At 41.7% G+C, this 22,797-nt stretch overlaps 1 protein-coding gene across 1 annotated transcript in view; it reads right to left on the reverse strand.

Moving 5' to 3' along the window:
• Positions 1-3,835: 3,835 nt before the first annotated feature.
• Positions 3,836-22,797, reverse strand: part of pitpnm3 (PITPNM family member 3) — a 57,810-nt gene continuing 38,848 nt past the window's right edge. Inside the window, exons 7-19 of the mRNA XM_034548998.1 lie at positions 22,205-22,324; positions 21,280-21,467; positions 16,485-16,642; positions 15,816-15,986; positions 10,252-10,449; positions 9,965-10,113; positions 8,120-8,236; positions 5,554-5,670; positions 5,311-5,459; positions 4,996-5,145; positions 4,660-4,843; positions 4,320-4,448; positions 3,836-4,156 (exon numbers count right to left, since the gene is read on the reverse strand). Coding sequence (XP_034404889.1) covers positions 3,836-4,156; positions 4,320-4,448; positions 4,660-4,843; positions 4,996-5,145; positions 5,311-5,459; positions 5,554-5,670; positions 8,120-8,236; positions 9,965-10,113; positions 10,252-10,449; positions 15,816-15,986; positions 16,485-16,642; positions 21,280-21,467; positions 22,205-22,324 — 2,151 coding nt within the window. The remainder of the gene's footprint in view (positions 4,157-4,319; positions 4,449-4,659; positions 4,844-4,995; positions 5,146-5,310; positions 5,460-5,553; positions 5,671-8,119; positions 8,237-9,964; positions 10,114-10,251; positions 10,450-15,815; positions 15,987-16,484; positions 16,643-21,279; positions 21,468-22,204; positions 22,325-22,797) is intronic.

A 22,797-nucleotide genomic window follows, 5' to 3' on the forward strand; every position in this document is an offset into this window, starting at 1 on the left:
ATTTGCAGTTTGAATGAATGACTAATAATTCTTATTCTCCCCTTATTTACAAATAGCTATCATTAATTAAAAGTATTCCAAAGATGACAATTGATAGCCATTACTTAACAATATTAAATAATAACATGCACAGAACAATCACCATTTAACCATTAGATCATCATTTGCCATTTACTAACATTGTACTAAAATGCTATTGTCAGAGAAAAATATCACTATGTGTTAAACCGACTTGATTATTGTGTAGCTTATGCATTGATGGGAATGATCATTGTATTGCTTGGAAAAACAATATTTCAGTATTTAACAATCTTACTGAAAAACAAAATGGAGTTAGGCATTTCAGTATTGTTTATACAATATTATACATTTACCAAGTAATGCTAATTGGTGCACTGCAATTACACGGCCGGCACTATAGAGAGTCATACATACTGAGTAGTAGTAATCAAACAGCTAATTACTGGACCACCTAGTCTGTGCAGGCGGGGAAAGAAAAAGAAAAGCCTGCTTCCTCCTGGCTACGCAGGTTTTCAGTTGAACCAAGACACTGAGATCTCATAAGCCTTTTTTCTTTCATAGCAGGTGTAAAAACCTCAACTAAATAATGCTTTAATCCATACCTCTAAAATACACGCTCAGTGAGAACATGATGGTATGTCAACACACCGACATGTACTCATACAGCTGTTTTCATGTTCACAGTAAATACAACTTTACGACAAATACCTAGATACACTCTCTCTCTCTCTCTCACACACACACACACACACACACACACTATCTAAAACATGTCAAAGCAAGAATATCAACTTGATAAAATGCACTTTGTCAAACACTTTGATCAAACAAATCAATAAACTGTTTCTCTAGACAACATCAAATACAATTTAAGGTCAAACAACAAAAGGTTCAAAAACATACATTGAAAATATTTCTATTTACAATATTTCCTCATAGAAAAATATGTTTGACTTGTAGTTTTAAACATGGATTCAATTCAACCCCAAGTGCACAAGACAGCATCAGATGTAATCACACATGTATTGTTCCAGTGCAGCTGTATTCAATGGATGCAAGGGTATCCTGGTGGAACTTCAACTGGCATGGGGTGTATTGTACAGTACAATATCCTGCAAGCAACTGCAACTACATTTCAATTACGTAGATAAACAAGTTCCGATCACTTTTTACATCCGAGTCTGTCAATCTGTAAACATTTTTTGGTCAAACCAACAATTGTGTTTAATCTTCCGGGAGTTACAGTAACACACAAGCTGCACAAATTGGTGGAAAAACAAGAACTACAAACATACAACTCTTTGATTTTGAAGCGAGTGCCGCAGCTGAACTGAGAACCACTGCGGTGTACTACCATAGTGCAAGTGCAACCTCAGGGGCCGAGTCGTGGACCTGATCTGAGGCGGTCTAAGGCCTGTTCTGACAGACTGGATTCAGGGGAAGTAAACCAGCCACAATGCAGGTGGGGGGACGGGGGGGGACAACATCTTACAGGGGGAGCAAAATGGAGGCTGTTGTGGTCGACTCATTGGAGCTGCGGGTCTCAGAGCTTGTGTGGAGCTTGAACCTAAATGTCCAGAGGCCCAAACGGGGATGACGTGCGTTGAGTATTTACATCAGCGGAGGGTTACTGCAGGAGTCAGTCAACCTGACCACCCGTCAGCACAGCAGCCTGGTTGCGTCGGGTAATCTGTTGCAAAGGTCTCAACAGGTTCAAAGTCACCACCATCTTTCACCCTCTGAAGCGTGTGTGTGTGTGTGTGTGTGTGTGTGCGCATGAATACGTGTGTACATCTACTATCTCAAGTACATCTTTCTTAACTTTACAATTAGACACAATTTTAGCGAGACAGCGGCATTTGCAAAAATCCTTACCATCCCCTGGCAACTGCTTAAGATTTCAGGCACAAAGACCAAGTGACATAATCCAGCGAGCAGGTCAGGAGAAAGGGGCCGAGCAGGTGGAACAGTGTCGAGGGCCGAGCAGGAGGTGAAGCGGAGCTGGAGGGATACCAGCAGGGGATCCAATGTACATCTATCTACATGGTGTCGAAAGAGAAAGGACAATTAGTGAAGTCTCTCACATTTGATGAGCATGTGGTGAGTCAGCATATTTTGTTCGTATACATGCTCTCACAGTGATACAGCATTCATTTCCATAATTGCACAAACAATATTTCCAAATATGGAAATCTCGGAAGGGCAGTTTTAGCTCAGCAATAGGCCTACTTGCATAATCATCACCGTGGGCTAATTTACATTCAGTACTCCAAAGGGAGCTGCTGCTAATAATAGCATCTCTTACTCATGTTGCCACAGGAATATTAAGTATAGAGAAAAATTATTAATTGTTTTTTACTTTCCTGCTTTGCTGATCTTTTTGCTTTTGTGCTGTTGGACTTCACTTTATTTATAAAGTGACTCAAAGTGAAAGGACCGTAATGTATCGGGTACATCAAAGAACACAATCTAATCAAGGCGGACGTTTATTGACTTTGTCGGAACTCAACAGTAGCGAGCAAAATCAATCTGTGTTTGCGTCAAAGCTTTGCGGAGCCTGCAGCTCTTAAAGGCTTTACAGACCATGCAGCGAAATAAAACGGTGAGCGGCTCATAATTCAACAGCAATTGTTATCCTTAAGCGGTAAAACATAAAACACAACTTCACAGGTGTTGCAGCAATCCGAGGACAATTCGGACAATCTGCACCGCTTTGATGCTCCTGATCAGAGCATTGGAGCTTTTGCTTTCCATTGTGCAAAACGTGACAGTGGCACGTTTGACGTTTGCATGTTTTGTTCGTATTTTTGCCCTCTACTTAAAAATCGTTCACTCCACCAATGTTACACATGGAGTTGATTTGTTATGAGACGTAATACTTCGTCTAATTTATGAAAACATGTAACAATGTATTTTGTGGCTCTGGGGGAAGCTTTAAGAAGTCTGAAATAACCCTGATGACGTCAAACGATGGATCGGTTCTGTGCAGATTATCTATTTTGTGCATGCGACTAAGGTTTACAACAGAAAGCTGTTAAACTGGAGGCTTGGATTTTTTTTAAAGTGGGCTTGTACAGTAAGAGGTCATGTGGGGACGTCTAAACAAAGACATCATCGAGTTGCATTATTGGATTTGTAGGATCAAATGTTTTTGGAGCTTGACCAAGGATGTTGAACTAAGTCTGTAAAAGAAATGTTTTCGGTTCATGTTTGTTTTATCAGCCTGGAGCTTGTATATGATCATCCAACTGTCTCTGTTTACCGCTTGAAGAGTACAAAAGTATTCTTTCTTATCAGAAAACTAACTAACTAACATTAACTAACTAACTAACTAACATCATTAAAAAGGAGCAGTGTGTAACATTTGGGAGGATTTACTGGTAGAAATGGAATATATATATATTCATCACTATCTTTTTGATAGTGTTGAATCACCTGAAACTAAGACTTTTTGTTAGCTTAGAATGAGCCCATTATATCTAAATTCCGCCATGTTGCATCAACATGTTTCTACAGTAGCCCAGAATGGACAAATCAAGCATCTGGTTCTGGAGAGAGCCTTTTGCGTTAAGTTACGTGAAGGTCACCGTAACTCTTGAACACCCTTGGAGAGGGAGGGGTGAGCAGAGGGGTGTTCAGTTGGTTGAAATCTGCAACCTCACTGGCAGATGCCACTAAATCCTACACTCTGGTCCTTTTAAAAAAAACAAAAAACATATTTAAACACAAAATGTCACCTTGGCCCTGGACACTAAGACCCCTTTGTTCTCCTCCTCTTCTTTATTCCTGCGATCCTTCCATCTCTTTTTTGACGTCAGGGAGTGGTGTCTCCACGGTGAATGGAGGGCCGTCCCCATACGCCTCCCCCTCCTCCCCCTCCTCCTCCGTGGTCCTTATCTGACTCCGGCTGGCTCTGAGCTCGCTCAGGCTTGGGGTTGGGTGTACACGGTGGGTCGGGTTGTTGCACTGACATGGTCCTGCGCAGGTGGCTGCGCTTACACAGGAAGTCAGGCTTCGCCGAGAGGCCAAAAGAGCCCTTCCTGAGGACCATACGGACTGAAGGGGATTTCTTGGTTCTGGCTCTGTGCCCAAACTGAAGGGTGGCAAGGTGCACTGCATATCCCTCGCTCAGGAACTTCATAGACCACACAGAGAAATGTAAACAAAATAAAATAAGAACGAGTACGTAAACAATTAAAGTAAATGGGAGAGGTAAACCGGAGAGGTAAAAAAGGCAGACAGAAATACTATAAAATACTTCTAATGAGAGAGATGAAAGACAATGAAAATTAAACTACCTGGCACTGATTTTGATACTTCTTCGAAGGTCTGCCAACAATATAAATCTGTGAGGGGCAGAGGCCTAGCATGTTGTAAACAGTGATGTCCTTCATGGAGCCATAAGCAGAGTTGATCTTAATGTGACACTGGGAAGAGAGAGCACAATCAGTCAGAGACGTGGATGGCATTTTCGATGCAGCACAAATCAAGCCTACAACGCTGTGAGCCTGTGAGTGATCACGCCAATGACAGAAATCAAGATCACTGGAGGGGGGAGAACAAAATGTTTCACATGCTTTGTAAGAAAGATGAGCTGCCCGGTTAATGTCCGAACGAGGGATTGTCTCAGGAGCGTACCTCCTGCATGAGGTTCCTGAGGAAGATGGTCTTTTGTCGAAGGGGATCATGAACCAGGCCTTCAGAAAAGAAGATCATCCCGTGAGGAAAATTGTGCTGCGACAGCCAGGATACCACACGCTGCTTCTGCATATCAGGGCGGCCTGTGATGTAGATGATCAGATAACCCAGGTCCTGCCAGTGCCTGCATGTGAATACATAACATCAAACACACTTTGAAGTCTTTTATTTCCATCAGTCGCGGTATTATCATGGAGAGGACACGCTTAAAGTGCTCTGTGTGTACACCCTTCTGAACCTTTTTGTCTATCTAAGTCTATTTTGTTAACCGCTTACCGGACGACATCGACAGCTCCAGGGCGGACCTTGGGGTCACTGCCCATGATTGACACACTAGCAGCAAAAGAGCCATCGATGCTGAAGACCACACACTCCATGCCCCGCGGCAACACAGTCACGTAGGCCTCTGCACTCGTTTGATCGCCCCTTGGGAAAGAAAAAGAGGGACAAACTGCATTTGTTACACATGATTGTTACTCCCTTCAAGGGACTATACACTCTCTGGCTAGAGGCACACACACACACTTCACAAATACACAATGTATCCTTATTTGATAATGCATCACTCTGTAATGCTACATGGATGCTTACTTGACCACCATTTTAATCGGATAGACTCCCAGGCTGAGCTTCTTGCTCTTGGGTATCGTATATGTGACTCTGCCGCTGCTGTTGGTCACCTCTGTGTCAAAGTGCACCCAGCGGCCGGACTGAGGTTGTGTCATTAGCAGGATGTCCACCTGAGAGGGGCAGGGTGGGTCAACAGCTTGGAGTTTCATGTACCTATTTCATACACAAGCGTATATCTGTATAAATCTTGTGGCTTGTTTTCACCTTTTCTCCAGTCAGAGTGACCATGTCCAAGGGGCCGTACATGAAGCGACCAACCAGAGTTTGAGGCCCATCCTCGATGGCAATGACATCATTCACCCTGTGGTTGGCAGTGACGTTCTGCAGTAGATAACAAGAGCACAAAACACAGTTCAAGTCAAGGTTTTTATTGCTGCTTACCTCAACCAGAGATACACGTTTGCTGAACATGAACACATATCTAAAGCTTCTACAATCTATATTTCCAGATCATCAATGGATCTACCAAATAATGTGCAATAATCTTCTATTGGCTCAGGTGGCCAGAAACACGTGAGTATACGTGAATGTCGTGTTTACAGATTGTTTCTGCGAGCCAAAACTTATTAAAGGGTCCAAACATAATGAAACAGAGGGGGAGGCAGGGGAAGTTGCATGAGCGAATGCTAAAAGCATTTTATATGGCCCGCATAAAATCTGCCGAACATTGTTCCCCTGAAAGCCAAATGCCTCTGAGACCTTCCAGAAAAGAGTGTTGCCTTCACATTCACTGCCATGTCTTTTCTCCACATTGCACAATTCAGTGAGTCGCTCCAAGTGAGTCAGCAGAGAAACCGTAATCCCTAAATCTCTTCTTGCTGAAATGGCAGCATTTCAGTAGCACGTGATAAGCACACTAATTGGTACAGTGCTCCACTCTGTTGTGAGCCACCATGACCTCTCTTCCGTTTCTGTAACCTCGGCTTTATCCGGGAAAGTTTTGCCCGGCACACATGCACTTTTTCCACTCCCTGCTTCTCTCGCAAGTAGTAAGAAAGCTCTGAATGTGGTTTTTTTACTCCATTTCCTCTACAGGCTTGTAAAGGATTCGTGTTTAGGTAGAGCTGGTGAAATGTACACTTTTTAAAATATTAAAACACCAGAGCATATATAAGCATACTATAAACTAGATTACACCAATGTCTGTTTGTATGAAATTGTCCTAAATAGCATTATTCTTGAGTTATGGCCAAAAACACGTGTTTGAAGGTCACAGTAACATTGACCTTTGACCACCAAAATCCAATCAGTTCCACCTTGAGTGCAAGTGGACGTTTGCGCCAAATTTGCAGCCTTCTTGAAAGCGGACCTGAAATATCACAACGAACAAAAGCAAAAGCAATACATGTAATTTGTTGATTCCATCTTTGTTTGTTGAAACAATTTGATCAGGGGCGAGAGGCTGTGATGACATTTTATTTACTTGAAAATGCATTGCTGTTTATTGACAGCACTCACCCAAATATAATGGAGCATCTGCACATTACAAATATTGCTAAGCACTGATGTGATCCAACATGTTGTGGTTGTATTTTACTGTTTCACCTCATCAGCTAATGATAACTGATTTAAAGGATGTGGCATCTAACAAGGAAGTTCAACATTTCCAGCTGTTATCCTGTTATAAGCTTTGACAACAATTCAATTTTTGCCAGCATGAGATCTTACTCACTGATCTAGTGATGGCAAGCATGCAGAGAAACCATATATGCACATCTGGGCACAGTGCAAAAAACATTACAGCTACTGTGTGATTTGAGGAGTCCTGACTGGTCAATATCTACTCAAATTTCCCAGATGAAGTTTTCTAGGTACTCCGTATGGTCATATGTGAAAAATCCATGCGCCTCAATATCACCATCAACTCACAGACAATGTGCGGAAGATATGAGTTTGGGAGTCAGACAACCGCCTGCGAGAGAGCAGCTTGTACCAGGAACAATTGCCACACTAGCGGGCCCTGTCAACCTCTGACCAAGGTGAGGAAGATCAGAAATAGATGCCTCCTCTCTCTGAATAGTATCACGCTGCAGCAGATAAGATGGATGTGCCCAGATTCAATCAGCATGGAGCTACTCTAAATCTCAGGCAACTTTTTTTCTTTGAGCACTTACATCAGAAGCGCATCACTCGGTGAAGGCGAGGCAAGAACAAGATGACAGAGAGAAAAGAAAACCTTGACGGATTTAAATATAGACGTTTTTACATTGTACTCTGGTTACATAGTTCTATTTAGAGCCTCATGAAAGCAAGCAGTCACTGAATTCTAGTCTTTAGAAAATGCCAGATAAAAAGTAGCACCGGGTGTACAGCAATATGACCTTGATTGTTCTACTCTGCAGGGCTCAGAAACATCAAGTAATTGTGTGCGTCTGCCTGCTTCTGTGTCTCAAGGTGGACGTGTAGGAGAATTTAAATGTAGGTCTCCGATCACAAAGTCGACAGCACTAAAACGCTACGACCTTAGCAGTTAACGGTAACTTTATTTGTAGGTTGAATAAATGCACGGCCATTGCAGCAGAATGATAATATCTGCTGTGTGGGTGGTTGTTTCTGAGTATTTCTGAGAAAGAGGGGCACCTCAAAGACAATGTCTCGGGGTGTCCAAGCCAAAAGTGCTCTGTTAAAATATTCACAAATGTGTTCACATAAAGACCGAATGTGACCCTAAAAGTGAACTGAATAGCCATAAATCTGCATTTCTGTCAGCAGAGAAAACTGGGGCAAAAGAATCTTTATGCAAAATTAACCAGCCAAAATAATTCATTACCCTTAGTTTGACATGAGTCCTCCTTCTGAGCCATTTTTCTCGTGGGCTTGAGGGAGAGAACAGAGCAGAGCCCAAATTGTCCGCTTCCTGGGTCTTCACACAGTCACATCCCATGAGCTGTCAACAAACACATGCATGGATAAGAGCAGGCATTTCAACACACACACACACACCTTTGATATCACATCCTTCTGTGAAGCAGACAGAAGGGATCTGTCCATCTGTCATAACTCCAGCCTCACCTCAACCCTTTCACAAAGTGAAGAATAATAACATGGACGGCTTACCATCTGAAGCCTAGAAAGCAAATCAGGAGCCATGTTTAGGGATCATACGTCACAATTCTGATGGGACGCTTTTGTGACAGGAACAGCCCGGACACAGATAAAGGCACAAGGGCTGATTTGGAGTACTCAAATAAAATTACCACACCGAAAGAAACCATGCATATCATTCCTGATGTCAAGAGGCTCCTTATATGTCCCACCGGAAGACATTCTCTTTCACACTGAGCTTGGATTGAGAGTAAAGTAAATGATTCTGCGTGTGTTCTAAATGATGTTCTGTGTTTCCCTTAACTTCCATAACGATCCTTTAGTACAACGCTGCATCCAGTGGAGCTGTAAACCGCTGAACCAAAATAATGATCTTCGGGTTTATTAGCTTCCTGATGGCGTCGATTGCCCTCGTTTTTTCTCCGTGTGCTCTCCTTATTCCCCTCACGTTTTCTCACAAAGAAGACATGCTGCAGCTGACAGTTGCAGGGTGGCTGCTTTCTCATGACCACGTTTAAAGAAGGCCAGCGTTTCCAGGAGCTTTTAACATGACGTAATACACACATCTTATTCATCTATTCTTTTTGCCCACTGTTCTTTGTTTGGTAAGAGGATCTGGGGAATATACTTACCACAGATGCACACTACACATGAATGTTATCAGTAGCAACACTGACACTACTCAAGGTTTAAGTCCCACTTCTGAATTCTAAAACTGTATTCTAAAAATTAATTTACTGTTCACACAGTAAATTAATTGTACTTTAGCGATGGGTTACATTTTGAAAAGAAATGGAGGTCTATTGAGATACAAAAAGGCTCTGTTCCCATTCGGTGCTAGAATAACTAAGTCAGCACAAGTATAAATATCTCCTTTAATAATGGACCACATTTCCAAAACCTATCGATACAAAGATTTCAAGGCAATAGAACTTGTGCATCTCAATAGTCCTTCGTTATGTATTGTAATATGGTCATGCACACTAAGGCATTAATTAGTGCCTAATAATAACTACCAGAGAGCCAAAATGCTACTAATATGCATGCTAATATGCAGCTTGTTAATGGTGAATATTTATACCAGAAGTTTAATTGTTTGCAATATAGCTTACAAAAAGCTCAATGTAAGGGTCAGTGACAGCATGGGGCTTCCTGCTGCTCTCATTTGGTTATAACTACATGTTGTGCAAACAAACCCGGAGGCCATGGGCTTGGAACAGATCACAATTGTCACATCAAAAAAGACACAGTGCATATGCAAACTTCTGGCCTTAACAGGAGACTGGAGATGTGCCATATTTCGTCACATTGTTTTGTCTACTCCCAGAGCAACGTGCTTGGAGTTGAACCTCTTCATACTTTATTCATTTTGAAACAGCCTGTAGATGATGCTTGTTGCCTGCCACTGTTGAGAATAAAGTATGCTAATTATGCAAAGTAAATCTTGTTTTTAGTATGTTAATTTAATTCATTTTTTTATATTTGCGTACTAATTACTGAGACAAAACCTTTCTCGAGCGGTGAAACTTGCTGCGGAAAAAACAATAGGCTGTCAATAAGGCTTTCCCACCTGCCGGAGAACAAAGGCTGCTACGTCAGTGGACTCCCAGTAGGAGGCATGAAACAGGTGAGGCAGAGCCACCGTTGGGAAGGCAGTCAGCACATCAGGACAGTACAAAGCATAATCCAGCCTCTTGGAGCCCCACCAGCTGCTGGAAACTGAAACGCAGACACATATACAAGCACATACATGAGGAGATCTGAGCTGTGCAACCTCATAAACCTGAAAGCATCTACAGGAGATAGTTGAATAATGAGATGGGACAGCTTCTAACGCTCCCCTTCCCTCCCACTCACTGTTAGCGATGGTGTTTCCCAGCTGGCCCATGGAGCAAATGGACATTTCACTTTCCACACTGGTCACGCTGGCTCTACGCCCTCCTTCTTCTGCCCCCCCTCCTTCAGTCTTCGTCTCAGAGGACGTCTGTGAAGCTGAACCTCCAGGGGTTTGCTCAGCTTCCAGAAAAACATTTGAATGACTTTGGATACTCTCCGCTAGGGAGGGTGAGTGGAAGAGAAAAGACAAGGACAAGTGGGGAGGAAAGAGGAAAGGAGATGCTTTGATCACACAACAATTGACTGGCCTCAATCGTAAAATCAATGGTGTTATTTTGCCTAATAAGATAGCCTCTTGCTATGCATCGACTTGCTTGCTTTGTATTTTACCAAGAACAAGCACCAAGAACAATGACAGAAACTGCTTCTAGTCGTGACGGGGTTCAATCCAAATGTATTGACTTTGAAATTCTTAAAAACATCTTGTTCTTGGCTCCTGCTAGACAGACTTCATCTGGTTGGGTTTCTCTACGCAGCTCTTTCCTATTTTTTTCCCGAAAATATTGTCTGATAAGAAAATGGACATTTTCCCTGGAGACCTAGTTTCACCAGACATCATGGATCTACTTGCTAATTCCTAAAAGCATATCAATAATGTTATCGTATATAGCACATTTATCTTACCTTATAATTCATAGGTATCGATATGGATATTTCTATATTGTCATGTGTATATACGTATTATATTATTCTTATGTAGATATGTATACTTGTGTATATCATTTATTTTGTTTCTTGTATAACTATGTTTATGTACAATGTTTATTTGTAATTCCCTTTATCTTCAATTACTTGCCTATTTATATGTAATGCTGTTTAATAAGTTTCTTATTAGGTTAGGTATCGTAGAGAGAATGTTTGCGGATGATAGACATGAAAGGAGAAAACGCAGCAGTACATCCTGAGGACAAAAGGAGACTCACACTGACTGAATGTAATACACCTTCCACTAAACAGCAGGGCCCAACATGGCCATTAGGCCCCTTCTCTTTGAAAACACTCCACCACTGTTTTGCTCTTCTTAACTCAAAGTTCTCTTTTCAGCCAGACTCTGGAGGGTGCTCGTGATCCTGTTACCGGGGCCTTGTGTGTTGCTGTGGATCTAATATGGCACTGGATAAAGCTTCACTAACCTACAAACCAATGTATGTCACAAAACAAGCCCAGACTCAATGACCCCACTTTGGTACCATGTCCTTTACTTTGCTCACAATTACTGTAATATGTATCAATCCAAAGGGATGCCTGCTGTTGTGATGGAGCAAATATAAGGTAACGGGGGGCTGGAACATGGAGCAGCACGTCTGAGGAGGGCGCAGATCAAAATGGGAGCAGGTGTGCCTGCTTGCCTGCTAATGTTAACCACAACACATCGCGTCTGGGTTTGAGAGGATCTGGCTTCATCTCTGGAAAAAAAGGGGTTCTCCTTACAGATTCCCACTTACATGACCTCCATTCCCGATGTATACACAAACATTAGCATTGTCGTTTTATATCATAAGATGACATCTTACATCTTGTCTCCCAAGTGGCTTCGGTCCAATGCATTTATATCTTCTTTACAGACATATTTAGCATTCCGAAAATTAGTGAGCTGTGACCATCAAAGACGTTAGTTGACGCCAGTTTGTCTTTACGTTAACACTCGACTGCAACGTTACCAGACTGACGGTTCAGAGAGACGTCTTGAACGTGAAGTTAAAGTCAAAACCTCCTGATTAAGATATGCGGCTTGAAATATTTACTTCTGTGACTATGGGGAGAAAGACTCTGTGCTCCCTTCATTTCTTAACATGGGAGTTAATTGACTCAGGACATGCCACTGTAAAAAATGAAGGGATGTGGCAGTGAAGAAACCCACGTGACGCATAAAGAGTGTGCCGCCTTCTTTCTATTTCCCTTGTGTCAGGCATAACGTGCCACTTGGCTGGAACTGAACGGGGTGTGGGGAGCTTTGGAGATCATCTTGTCATCAGTCATATTTGCTTTATAAAGCATCCCATTATTGGTAGATTAACCCTTTCTCTGCTGCCTGCTGGATTGTTTATAAATAAACCGCCAGATGCAGCCACATGTTGTGTGTTTGGTCTTTGACGGATCGGCAACCGGCGCAGGAAACAGATTAGCAGCCGCCCACTCAGACATGAGGGAGGATCAGGTGTGGTTAATGAGGCAGGTCTCCTAGGATGATGAAGATGATGGAATCTGACACATATGTCTGTGTTCATATCGGTGATGCTAGATTTGATGGTTTTGTGTCTAATGGGTCTGTTTCTGAGGGGCAGAAAATATGACATTATCTAACCAGAGAAAAACCCTTTTGTGACCTTTAAAATGCCGAAAGTAATGGAAAAACTAACTGATTGAGGCAGACCAGCAACTTCCATGTTCTGCAAGGGGTACAATGACTGTTTTGATGGAAATACTGAAACAGTTTCCGTTCCTTGAAGGAAAGGACTACTTGACAGCAAGGTAAAGCGGTGAACATGTTCTAAATATCGCATACACTAAAACTGGTTGAGAGAGAAGAGTAAATCAGGACCTACTTGTGTACGGGCTCTCCCATACCTCATACAACACTACTTCAAAACATTTCATAGACCAATTGATGTCTCTGCAAACTAATAAATAAATTTGAAAAAATATAAATAAATAATAATATAAAATTTTTGTTAGCAGAATTTCGTGGTGGAAGACATGCTATTAAATTAAAACAATCAGCTGAAGCCCTATGGGAACCACCTTTGGTGCTAACAATTTTTGTTTGTTTTGTAAAATATTTTGCACTTACTGTAATAAATCAGAATCATGAAAATAAGAAACAGAGTTATTTTAAGTCATTTGAAAATCTGACTATTTATTGACTGAAGGTGTGATGGTCAGATAACATTGTGGTGGCAGACCACAAGAGGCTTTGAATACAGGTCCTACAGGTTTCACAATATCTCACCAGATTTGTAAAAGAGGAGGCATATTTTCTTAAATTACTGTCACTGGGGAAAATGGTGGTGAAAGATTGGCATCCATCACACAATACAGATGCAATCGCTCGCTCTCTGTCTCGGTCCCTTGTGTTAAACACAATCAGGTGAGGTTGATTACTCTGTCCCAAAGTCACTTGTTTGGACTGTTATGATGGAAATTGAATGTTACACAAAATCTCGAATCAAAATGTTGTTTACTTATAACACACACACACACACGCACACACACGCACAAAAAAACTGCAACGGTTCACCATAAAGATAGGGCTGGTGACAAAGACAATCGCAAAGGCGAGAAGAAAGTACAAGCATGAGAGTGTGTCTGGAAATCAGAGAAGAAAAAAGACCAAAAGATTGTGATTTAAGCACAGGGCAGGTGAGAGTGAAGCCGCTGATGACAGTGGTAAATGGAAGGACAAGCAGATTATTCATAAGGTGAGGGAGGATGATTGCACTGTGGCCTTGAAATGTCTTAGTGACTAAGAGACTTTTAACTCAGCCCCTTTCCTCCAGTCTTCGCCCCGCACAACATTAGGGAATCATTTAATGGTGAGCAATAAATACACCACCATCCTTACGTTAAAGCATAGTATGTTGCTTATACGCTAGCCATGTGTGATCAATACAGATATGAATTACTGTGATTCCATCTGCATTTGCTGTCTTGGACAATCATATTCCCCGTTGGACCATAGCTGGAAATCAAATAGGAAGAGAGTTAGTTCCCTCTTTATTAGCAACATTCATCATAATAAAAGCTCCACTGTTGACGGGTGTTGATGTCAAAGTCATACGCACAGGAGCCGGATTTGATTGTGTTTTCATGCCTTCATAACAACTAATTACCGTATTACAGAGCAGGAAATGGGTGATGCGTGCTGTGGTTTCTTCTGTGTGTCTGTGTGAACGAGTGTGTACGGCTGCGTCCGTCCGTGTGCACATGTCTATGTTTTTCTATTTAACACAGAATTTGACAGCATCCAGGACCAATCAATGGAACAGGGATGCAGACCCATAATTAAAACCCGGTATAGCTGCAAGCCCTCGCTGTCTTTACACTCCATCACCTTCATCCGCACTAGTGACTCTGAGTTGCGTCACGCATCCCGCTATGTTAGTGGCTGAACTGATTGAATTAATAAAACACAGCTTGGGCTTCAAGCTTACTCACGTAAAAACACTGCAATATTTAATACCACGCGTCAGGCATTTTGGGTCCACATACAAGCAAAACACGCAAATTATTCAGCACTGAATTTATTTACATAATTACTGCGATTGCTCAGGGAAACCAAAAGACAATTCGCACATCACCTGATTTCGGTTGAGGGGGTCCTGACTACAACACTACATGACAGCATTGAATTCTAAAGTGTGCTGTATTTTTATTTTTACTTTTTAGGACTGCATTGCGCACTTTTTTCTTATTTGTTAAACTGTTAACTTGTAATGTATGGTATAGTATGGTTGTCCTCAAGTTTTGTTTGGTATGGTGTTTGAAATGTGATTATACTGAAGTCTTTGCATGGATATTTATTTCAGGCACCTGACAAAACTGCTGGGTCCAACCGAGTAAGATTATCAGAATGACATTAATTTCTAATGTGTAGAATTGCCACGACATATCCATAACATTGTGAATGTCTGAATCAGACTTGAGCCAATACTTTTTCATGTTTAAACAATCGATCTTCTCACTAAAGTGTCCTGTCGTATGAAATGTGCCATACAAATAAATGTGACTTGCCTAAAGAACCTACTTTATTGTGCCTAGTAAAAAAGCATGAATGGAAACAAAATGGAAAAGTCACTGCGATGGTGTTCTGTGTTGAGTTATACATATTTCTAATGATTACATGTTCAGTAAAGGAGTTTTGATTTTGTCTAAAGCCTTGCACCAAACCATAAAGCCGTATCCTCTGATCTGAGTTCATGGTCACAGGCTGTTAGCTCAAGAGATCAGTCGTCGCCCTACTTTCTCTCGGTGAGGTAGGCGCATAGAGGGGCAGGGTATCCAAGCTACACGTCATCTCTGCTGTTGTCCCAAAAGTGTGCTACAACATGCTTCAAATAATTTAGTGGCTCATTAAGGACTCACTTTCTACAACCAGGCTCTCAAGGGGGATTACAGCAGTACCCTGCTGTATAGGAGACTAATATCTCACGTGCTGTGCCTGATCCTCAGAGAGCCATGGCAGGCCAAAGGTACAGCGCCACAAGAAGTATAATTACTTCAAACTTCAGGCTTTTGGGGCAGGATTTAGCTCTGCATCAGCAGGGCAAGCTCACACAGATGGGGCCGAGGCTCTGTGTGCACATGTGTGCCTGTGGAAATTCACGTTACATAGTCATAGCATCTGTCTGCCGCTGTAATCTAGTCCCGCAAACAGAATTCCTAAAAGATTTCATGCCAGCTTTATAATGCAAAACCCAAAAGGTTATTAATAAAGCAATACAATTATACCAGAAAATAAATTAACCAATGAAATATTCAGGAGGAGCTTCTCTCGCATCTCCCAACGCTCGCAAACCGATTCCTACCTATGAGCATTGAGCGCCCATCTCCGAGAGGGTAGCGCTGGTAGCGCGGCACGGCGTACGGTGGCAACTTGTGGAAGAGAGACTGCAGCAGCGGCTCCAGTCTGGAGGCTGAAGGGTCCGAAGGGTAAAACAAGTTGAAAATCTGAGAGCAGGCTGGATGCAGCTGGCTCACTGCGGGTCAGAAAGCACAATGGACAAGCACAACCATTAGGAAAAGTATGACGTGTACAGAGTATAAAGTGTAGCTGAGTGAGGAGGCATTGGAAACAAAATAAATAAGTAGGGCAACCAAACTTCCAGTGTAAATAAGTTTATTGGTTTTATTACATTGAGGGACTCTGTCACATAATCACCAGCTCATTTGCATTTTTACATAAGTCAAAGGATCTACTTTTGTAGTAAACTACATTAAACAGTAAAAAAGGTATACATGAAACTTTTCTTGCAGTGCATGAGTAAAATCCAAGTGAAATTTACATCCAATTTATGTTATTTCACTGCAGTCCTCTCTAAATTAGTCAATCAAAGTAACTTTTGTACAGCACATTTTACAGGTTAGTGTCATCAAGTGCTTCAGTAGAAATAGAAGATACAAGCTGCTGTTATCTGTGAGAGTGTGTGCACCCAATTGCGCTTGCCGATATATGTTGAATGTGTTTTGAGTCTTACCCTGGACGGCAGGCAGCACGGTGCGTCTCATGGCCAGCACCAGGCCCAAAGGGCAGCCCAGCAGGAAGCAGTCTGACACCTCAAAGTCAAATTGACCGGGATTCAACACCAGACCAGTGCTACTGCCACCACGCAGCTCCACACCCTCCTTCATCAAACTGGGGACACAAGATGTTATCTGTCTGTGGAAAGTTGAAACGCGACACAGTTGTAATTGTGCTAACAAATATAAAGTAAATATACAGCATATTGAACAACAGCAAATAATTACAAATTGGATGGAAGAAATACTCATTAAACATTTTGAAATGATAGCAACTTAGTTTGACCAGAACTACCCTACAACCCAAATTATCCAAATAATCTCAAATGGCTCCTATATGCATAGAGTGAACAGGAATTGTGGTGGATTATATCCCTAATAACAGGTAATTTAGCAAATATATAATATGATATGATATATATATATATACTAAATTAAGGTTGGAGCGACAATTAACAGCAGTTAACCCCACCCTTTTGTTAGATTCTTTCAAAGTAGTTACTAACACATAGCTAATAATTAACAAATAAAAACAAACAACATCCCTTTATTGCTTAATTTGGTATCTCTAGTTTGGTATTTATCCCTCTTAAACTCTATTTCTAACAGAAAGACCATGAATTGTTCACTTTTCTTGTAAGCACACAATGGACTGCATACCAACAAAACTATCTACGGTGACTTTTCTCTGCAAGTCACTAACGCCACAGCTGTGCCGCGTTGCATCACCTCAGCTGCACACGATTGGTGGAACAAACGTCAATCAATAAAACATCCAATCAGAGCCAATCGGTCCTAACGTCTCGTTCAATGGCCAACCGGTTCAAATTGGTGGTTAATCACTCTTTGGATGCTTACTATGCCAATAAATGTTATTGTAAATTGAAAATATTCATATTTCTGATTCTGAAATGGATTGTAGGGAGGCATGCGAGGACTTTGGGAAAGTGGAATAAGAAACAATAACGTAGTGACGGCTGGGTTGTATTAGAGATTTATTATGCTGCAGGTTTACTTTGAAACGTTTTTGGGGACATGATAATATACTGTATATTGTTCATCACTTTTAGAAACTGTTTTCATCACGAATGAACACGTAAATGGCTTCAGATTAAGAATAACTAAGAGTAACTATTCCTTTCACAAAAATTAGAATTTTGAATTTTGAATTTATCTTAAGAAATATATCAGGTGGGTAATCAGACATTTTGAATGTGTATAATGTGCTTGCTGAAATTGGGAAGGCAAAATTGAGTGATGCTTTTTGCTTCATCCTGGATCAATGGTAGGCCGGATAGTTTCAACACTCAGGGCTTGTTGACGGCGAGTCTTTATGACTCAGCCTGAGCAGCTCGTCGCTCAGCCTTCACACAGGCTGCGTCATTTCCCCATTACATTAATCCTGTATGGGGAAAAGGATTAGCCGACAGCCGTGTTTAAAAAACAAATCAATAGTTCTTTGATTGCCTTCAGCTTCCATTTGTTTTTTGTCTTCTCTCTAGAAATGTGCCCACTCCTTCACTTCTACCTGCCAAGCCATTCACTATGACTGTCCAAATGCACCACTGCTGCAAAACATCCGCACAGGTATCAACTTCCTCCAAACAAGTGAAAGTACTCATATTATCTGTGTGGCTGAAGAGACAGTGAACCATTATGGGGCAGTGCATGCAGAGCAGGGATACGCGTGACTAAAGGACTTCAGGGGTAATCAGTTGTTCCTGATCCGATGTGAGGTCAAAGGTCAGGGATGTCGTATGTGTACAGATTGTAAAGCCCTCTGAGGGAAATTTGTGATATTGGGCTGTACAAAATTGAATTCTCTACTGAATGACTCATATCCACTGGTAAATTATTTTCATTCCCATAAAACAGTTGGAGAAATGTAGTAGAAAGTGGCATGTTATTTTGCTGCCTGAATGGGCTTAATTTCTCTTTTTGCAAATATGGCAACTGCAGATTAAAACCAATATGTTATATAAATATGACAAATATTACATTGGCGTTAAACCTTTGTTCATATAATCTGGAGTAGTGGTACGTAACTACTGTTATTGAGTATGTGGTTGACAAGGTTTTATGAGGGATAATAAGTAAAGAAACAGATAACGTGTTTTAAAATGCCCAGCTCTCTACTAGAGCAGCAACTAGATGTGATTGATGCCAACCTATTAAACTAAACCATTGCAAATATATCTACTTATGGGCATTAAGAATGCATGAAGCCTTTGCAAAGCTCTGGCTGCACATAATCGTTTCTTTTTTCTGAGCACTTTAGACTGTCGAAATCTTGTAAATCATGCCCATTTTGTCGTTGAAAGGTTAGCTTTATTACCATATGTTTAAATAACAGTCAAATTGGCTGAAACACCCAACTGGTCAATAGCACTCATGCTTGCTGCACTGATAGCAGTCTCCTGGGTTTCCATACTAAGTGTTGTGCACATTTACATCTGCCAGTGAGTGTCAAAGCAGACCAAGCTGATGTGAAAAGGAGGTAACCAGACGTAGACAGCTTTCCAATAGGCCATTCTGAAAAGAGGAATAATGTGGGCTTAAAAAAGGAGCTTTAATAAGCCCTCTGTGGACTGGGAATATCCACTGGGAGCTTCTGGGTAAAAGAGCACATCCAGGAGGTTACCCTCCCTACAGCCAGGCTTGAGATTACTAAGAGTGGAACTAGAACTGTGAGGTGCGAGGAGCACCACCGCGGACACACTGTGGCGTAACGGTGAATAGATGATATCCTATCTTCAGTCACTGTGTTACTTTGATGGTGTACGCCTAGTGGAGCGTGTGATTTGGAATGGGAACACTGGTTGCTTGATGTGAGTCAACATGGCAGTTGTATGCCCCCTCCAGCCAACTCGACACAGCTAAATTCAGCCGCAGTGCTCGGCCTCCCACACAAACCGACTGGCACAGGCAAAAAAAACGGCTAAAAAAGTCCAGCAGAGACAGGTAGGCAGGCAGCCCAGTCAAGCTGCAACTATTGATAAAGAGCAGGGGCGAGACAAGGTGACACATTCCAGGAAAACCTGGACAAGGGATGTCATGCAACATCTGAGTTATCAACTGAGACCCTACCCCAACGCCCTCATCAGTGTTCCACAAATGAAGCTCCAGCGTAAGTTCAGTCAGGAAGACTAGTCTTGTATGTTTAGGCTTGTAGTGTATTTATCATACATCTGCCATTCACTCCTCACGCATGCTCACTCATAATTTCCTTTCTGTCATTGTTCAGGGCTGTTAATCATGATAGGAGCTGTTTAGATCAGCTAGTCTCTCCTATCCAATAGCACAAGGAAACCATTAAACTTTTAGCCTGTCCTCTTGCTGCTGTCTCTTTTTAAATATGACTGTCTCTCCACCTTCAGTATGTTCATACTGCTGTAACGCACCCCTCCACCTCCCCATCTATGCCCAATCTTCACAGATCCATCAGCTTCATCAACTCATGATTCTATCAGCCTCATCAGCATCACCACCACCAAACAATTATCTTTTCTCCATCTGAGATGTCTCTCATGATTGAAATGCTATTTGACAGAAGTGACAGACATAATTTCTACTCTGTACGTCTGATGTCTTGTTTTGCCAACATGCGGGTGTTTGTGTGAACTAGATGTTATTTTTGGCCAACTTTATGCAAATGTAAATGCTGTAAATCATATATCATCTGTGAAATTGTATTCTTTATTTATCTCCTTTTACTCCAGAGTATTTAAAGATTGACCAACAGTAACAGACTGTCTTCCTGTAGATTACATATTTGTTTGATTGCACACAGTGCAACGCTTATGTAAGTCTCCTACCTCCTGCCATTGTTGTGAAGAAGAGGCAGTCTGATTGAGATTTTAGGCTTTTTCCTTTCTTGTGTGTGTGTGTGTGTGTGTGTCTGTGTTATCCTAATGTATGATGGGTATGGGCACGAAACATAATATAACCAATGGTTTGACACTAATGTCATGAAAGTGTGTTAGAGTATAGTTAAAGTAAAGGTCCAGGTTTTCCAAGTAGCAAATGTAGGTATACTGTACTTCAAAGGGTAAATGCAATTCCATATCATGATTTTCATATATAAAGCAATATACATTTTCTAGAAACTCAATTTAAAACTTGTTAATTGATAATAATAAAAAACAGAGAGGAATGCTTGTTTGTGGTAAATCCAGCAAATAGCTGAAAAATGTCTTAACCTCAGTGACGCAAAGGTGTGTATACAATTCCAATACAACCATAAATCATAAAGAATGAAGCCTACTTATTGATTTTTAAACATTACCCATACTTACTTAATACATCCAGAAATATTAAACGGATAGGCACCTTGATATAAACAGCATATATTTTATAGTAAACAAAGAAGTATGGTCTCACAGTATATTTTGTCCACCCTTGTGTGCGGGTATTATCATGCGTACTGTCCCATTATTATGCGTACTGTTCTATTATCATGCGTACTGTCCCATTATCTTGCGTACTGTTCTATTATCGTGCGTACTGTCCCATTATCATGCGTACTGTTCTATTATCATGCGTACTGTCCCATTATCATGCGTACTGTCCCATTATCATGCGTACTGTCCCATTATTATGCGTACTGTTCTATTATCATGCGTACTGTTCCATTATCATGCGTACTGTCCCATTATCTTGCGTACTGTTCTATTATCGTGCGTACTGTCCCATTATCATGCGTACTGTTCTATTATCATGCGTACTGTCCCATTATCATGCGTACTGTCCCACCTGGAAAAGAAGCTGTGCTGGCCCGTGGACGTGGTGTCTCCATCATAGGAGTCGCTCTGCTTGCGGCTGAGCGGTGGCCCGCCCTGGCCGTGCCCTTCATTGGGGGCGGAGATATCGATGTTGCTCTTACTGAGCCTCTTGCTTGAACTCAGACCCGGGCTGGACTCCCCGAGTAGGCCCGAGTTATCCTGAGAGGAAGGAGGAGAGTGTGCAACATACTGAAAAGCCTGATACACTTAAAATAATTTACACGTAATCAGATGGGAGTTGATTCCCTCAGGTGAACCCTACCTGTGCAAGAGTGACTCTGTAAAGATGTGAGTGGATTGGAAAAGGGGAGGAGAAGAGAGGGAGGGGCCAACAGACAGAAAGTGGGGATCATGCAATGCGTAGCAGGTGGAAAAAAAGGACATCGAATGACAAGCTGCCTCAAATATTATGATGAATATGTTACATGCAGACAAGAACTGCTGAAAGTTGTGCCCAGAAATGTTTTTATCGCCATCAAATCACCCAGTGGAAACAAGTGGGGACAAAAATCTGCTCCCTTGTGACTTTTATTTAGACCTGTTATGTATGAGACTTTAGAGGAGGTTGCCTCTATTGTACAGTGATACAGTGACATTATTAAAAGCTCTGTCTCGATAGCGGCGTCGTGCTGAAAACACGGACAGGAAATAGACATAGCAGAGGTGACTGTCATGTATGATAGTCTCCGTTTGTTTACTAAGGCGGACTGGGGGTGCCACTGGTGCACTCTGGGAGTAATTAACGACACTGACAAAATAAAACACAAGCATGTCATATTTTGCATTGGCAGTGATCTCTTTAAGATGCATCACCAGTAAAGTGCTCTTTCCCCAGAGCCCAGAGCAGGTCTGTGCATCACCATCATCTTGTTTTCACTGTAACAGGGAGTGCCTACCTTCAGGCTCTCAGTGCTGTTGTTCTTGCTGCTGTTGGGGCTGCCGGGCCTCTGGTGATTGCTAAAGCACAAAGCGTCAAAGCACAGCACACCTCCCACACAGTCGCCCATCAGGCAGACCTGCTGGGAAAAATAGATCATTCAGACAGCGTCCAAATATGGCGCACTCAGTCAGACAAGACATAACAGGAGAATAAAGGAGAGGTGTGTGAATGGAATGAAAGAAATAAGAAAACAACATATTTCACTTGGCTATGACCATGTACAAATAGGATACAGTATGTAAAACATACTGTTTTAAACTTTTTTTGAATGTTAGTATACAATGAATCAATACATTTGACCATTTTGTACAAATTGACATCCATCAGACTGCTGATAAAACTTCACAAACTACACAGTATTGTTCTGGGGTTGTTTCACTACCGTTTCGCAGCTATGAGCAGCTCGTCAACTGTGTGCTTTGTATTGAGGGACATCAACAGCACACTCGCACTGAGGGTTTTGTTTACTGCCGTGTCAGAACAATCATTCAGACTGTAATTATGAAAATACCAAGTGGGAAACCTCTGAGTTGTAATTCCAAGTCAGAC

This window comes from Cyclopterus lumpus, chromosome 13, assembly GCF_009769545.1.
Source record: "Cyclopterus lumpus isolate fCycLum1 chromosome 13, fCycLum1.pri, whole genome shotgun sequence".
In the NCBI taxonomy this organism is placed as follows: Eukaryota; Metazoa; Chordata; class Actinopteri; order Perciformes; family Cyclopteridae; genus Cyclopterus; species Cyclopterus lumpus.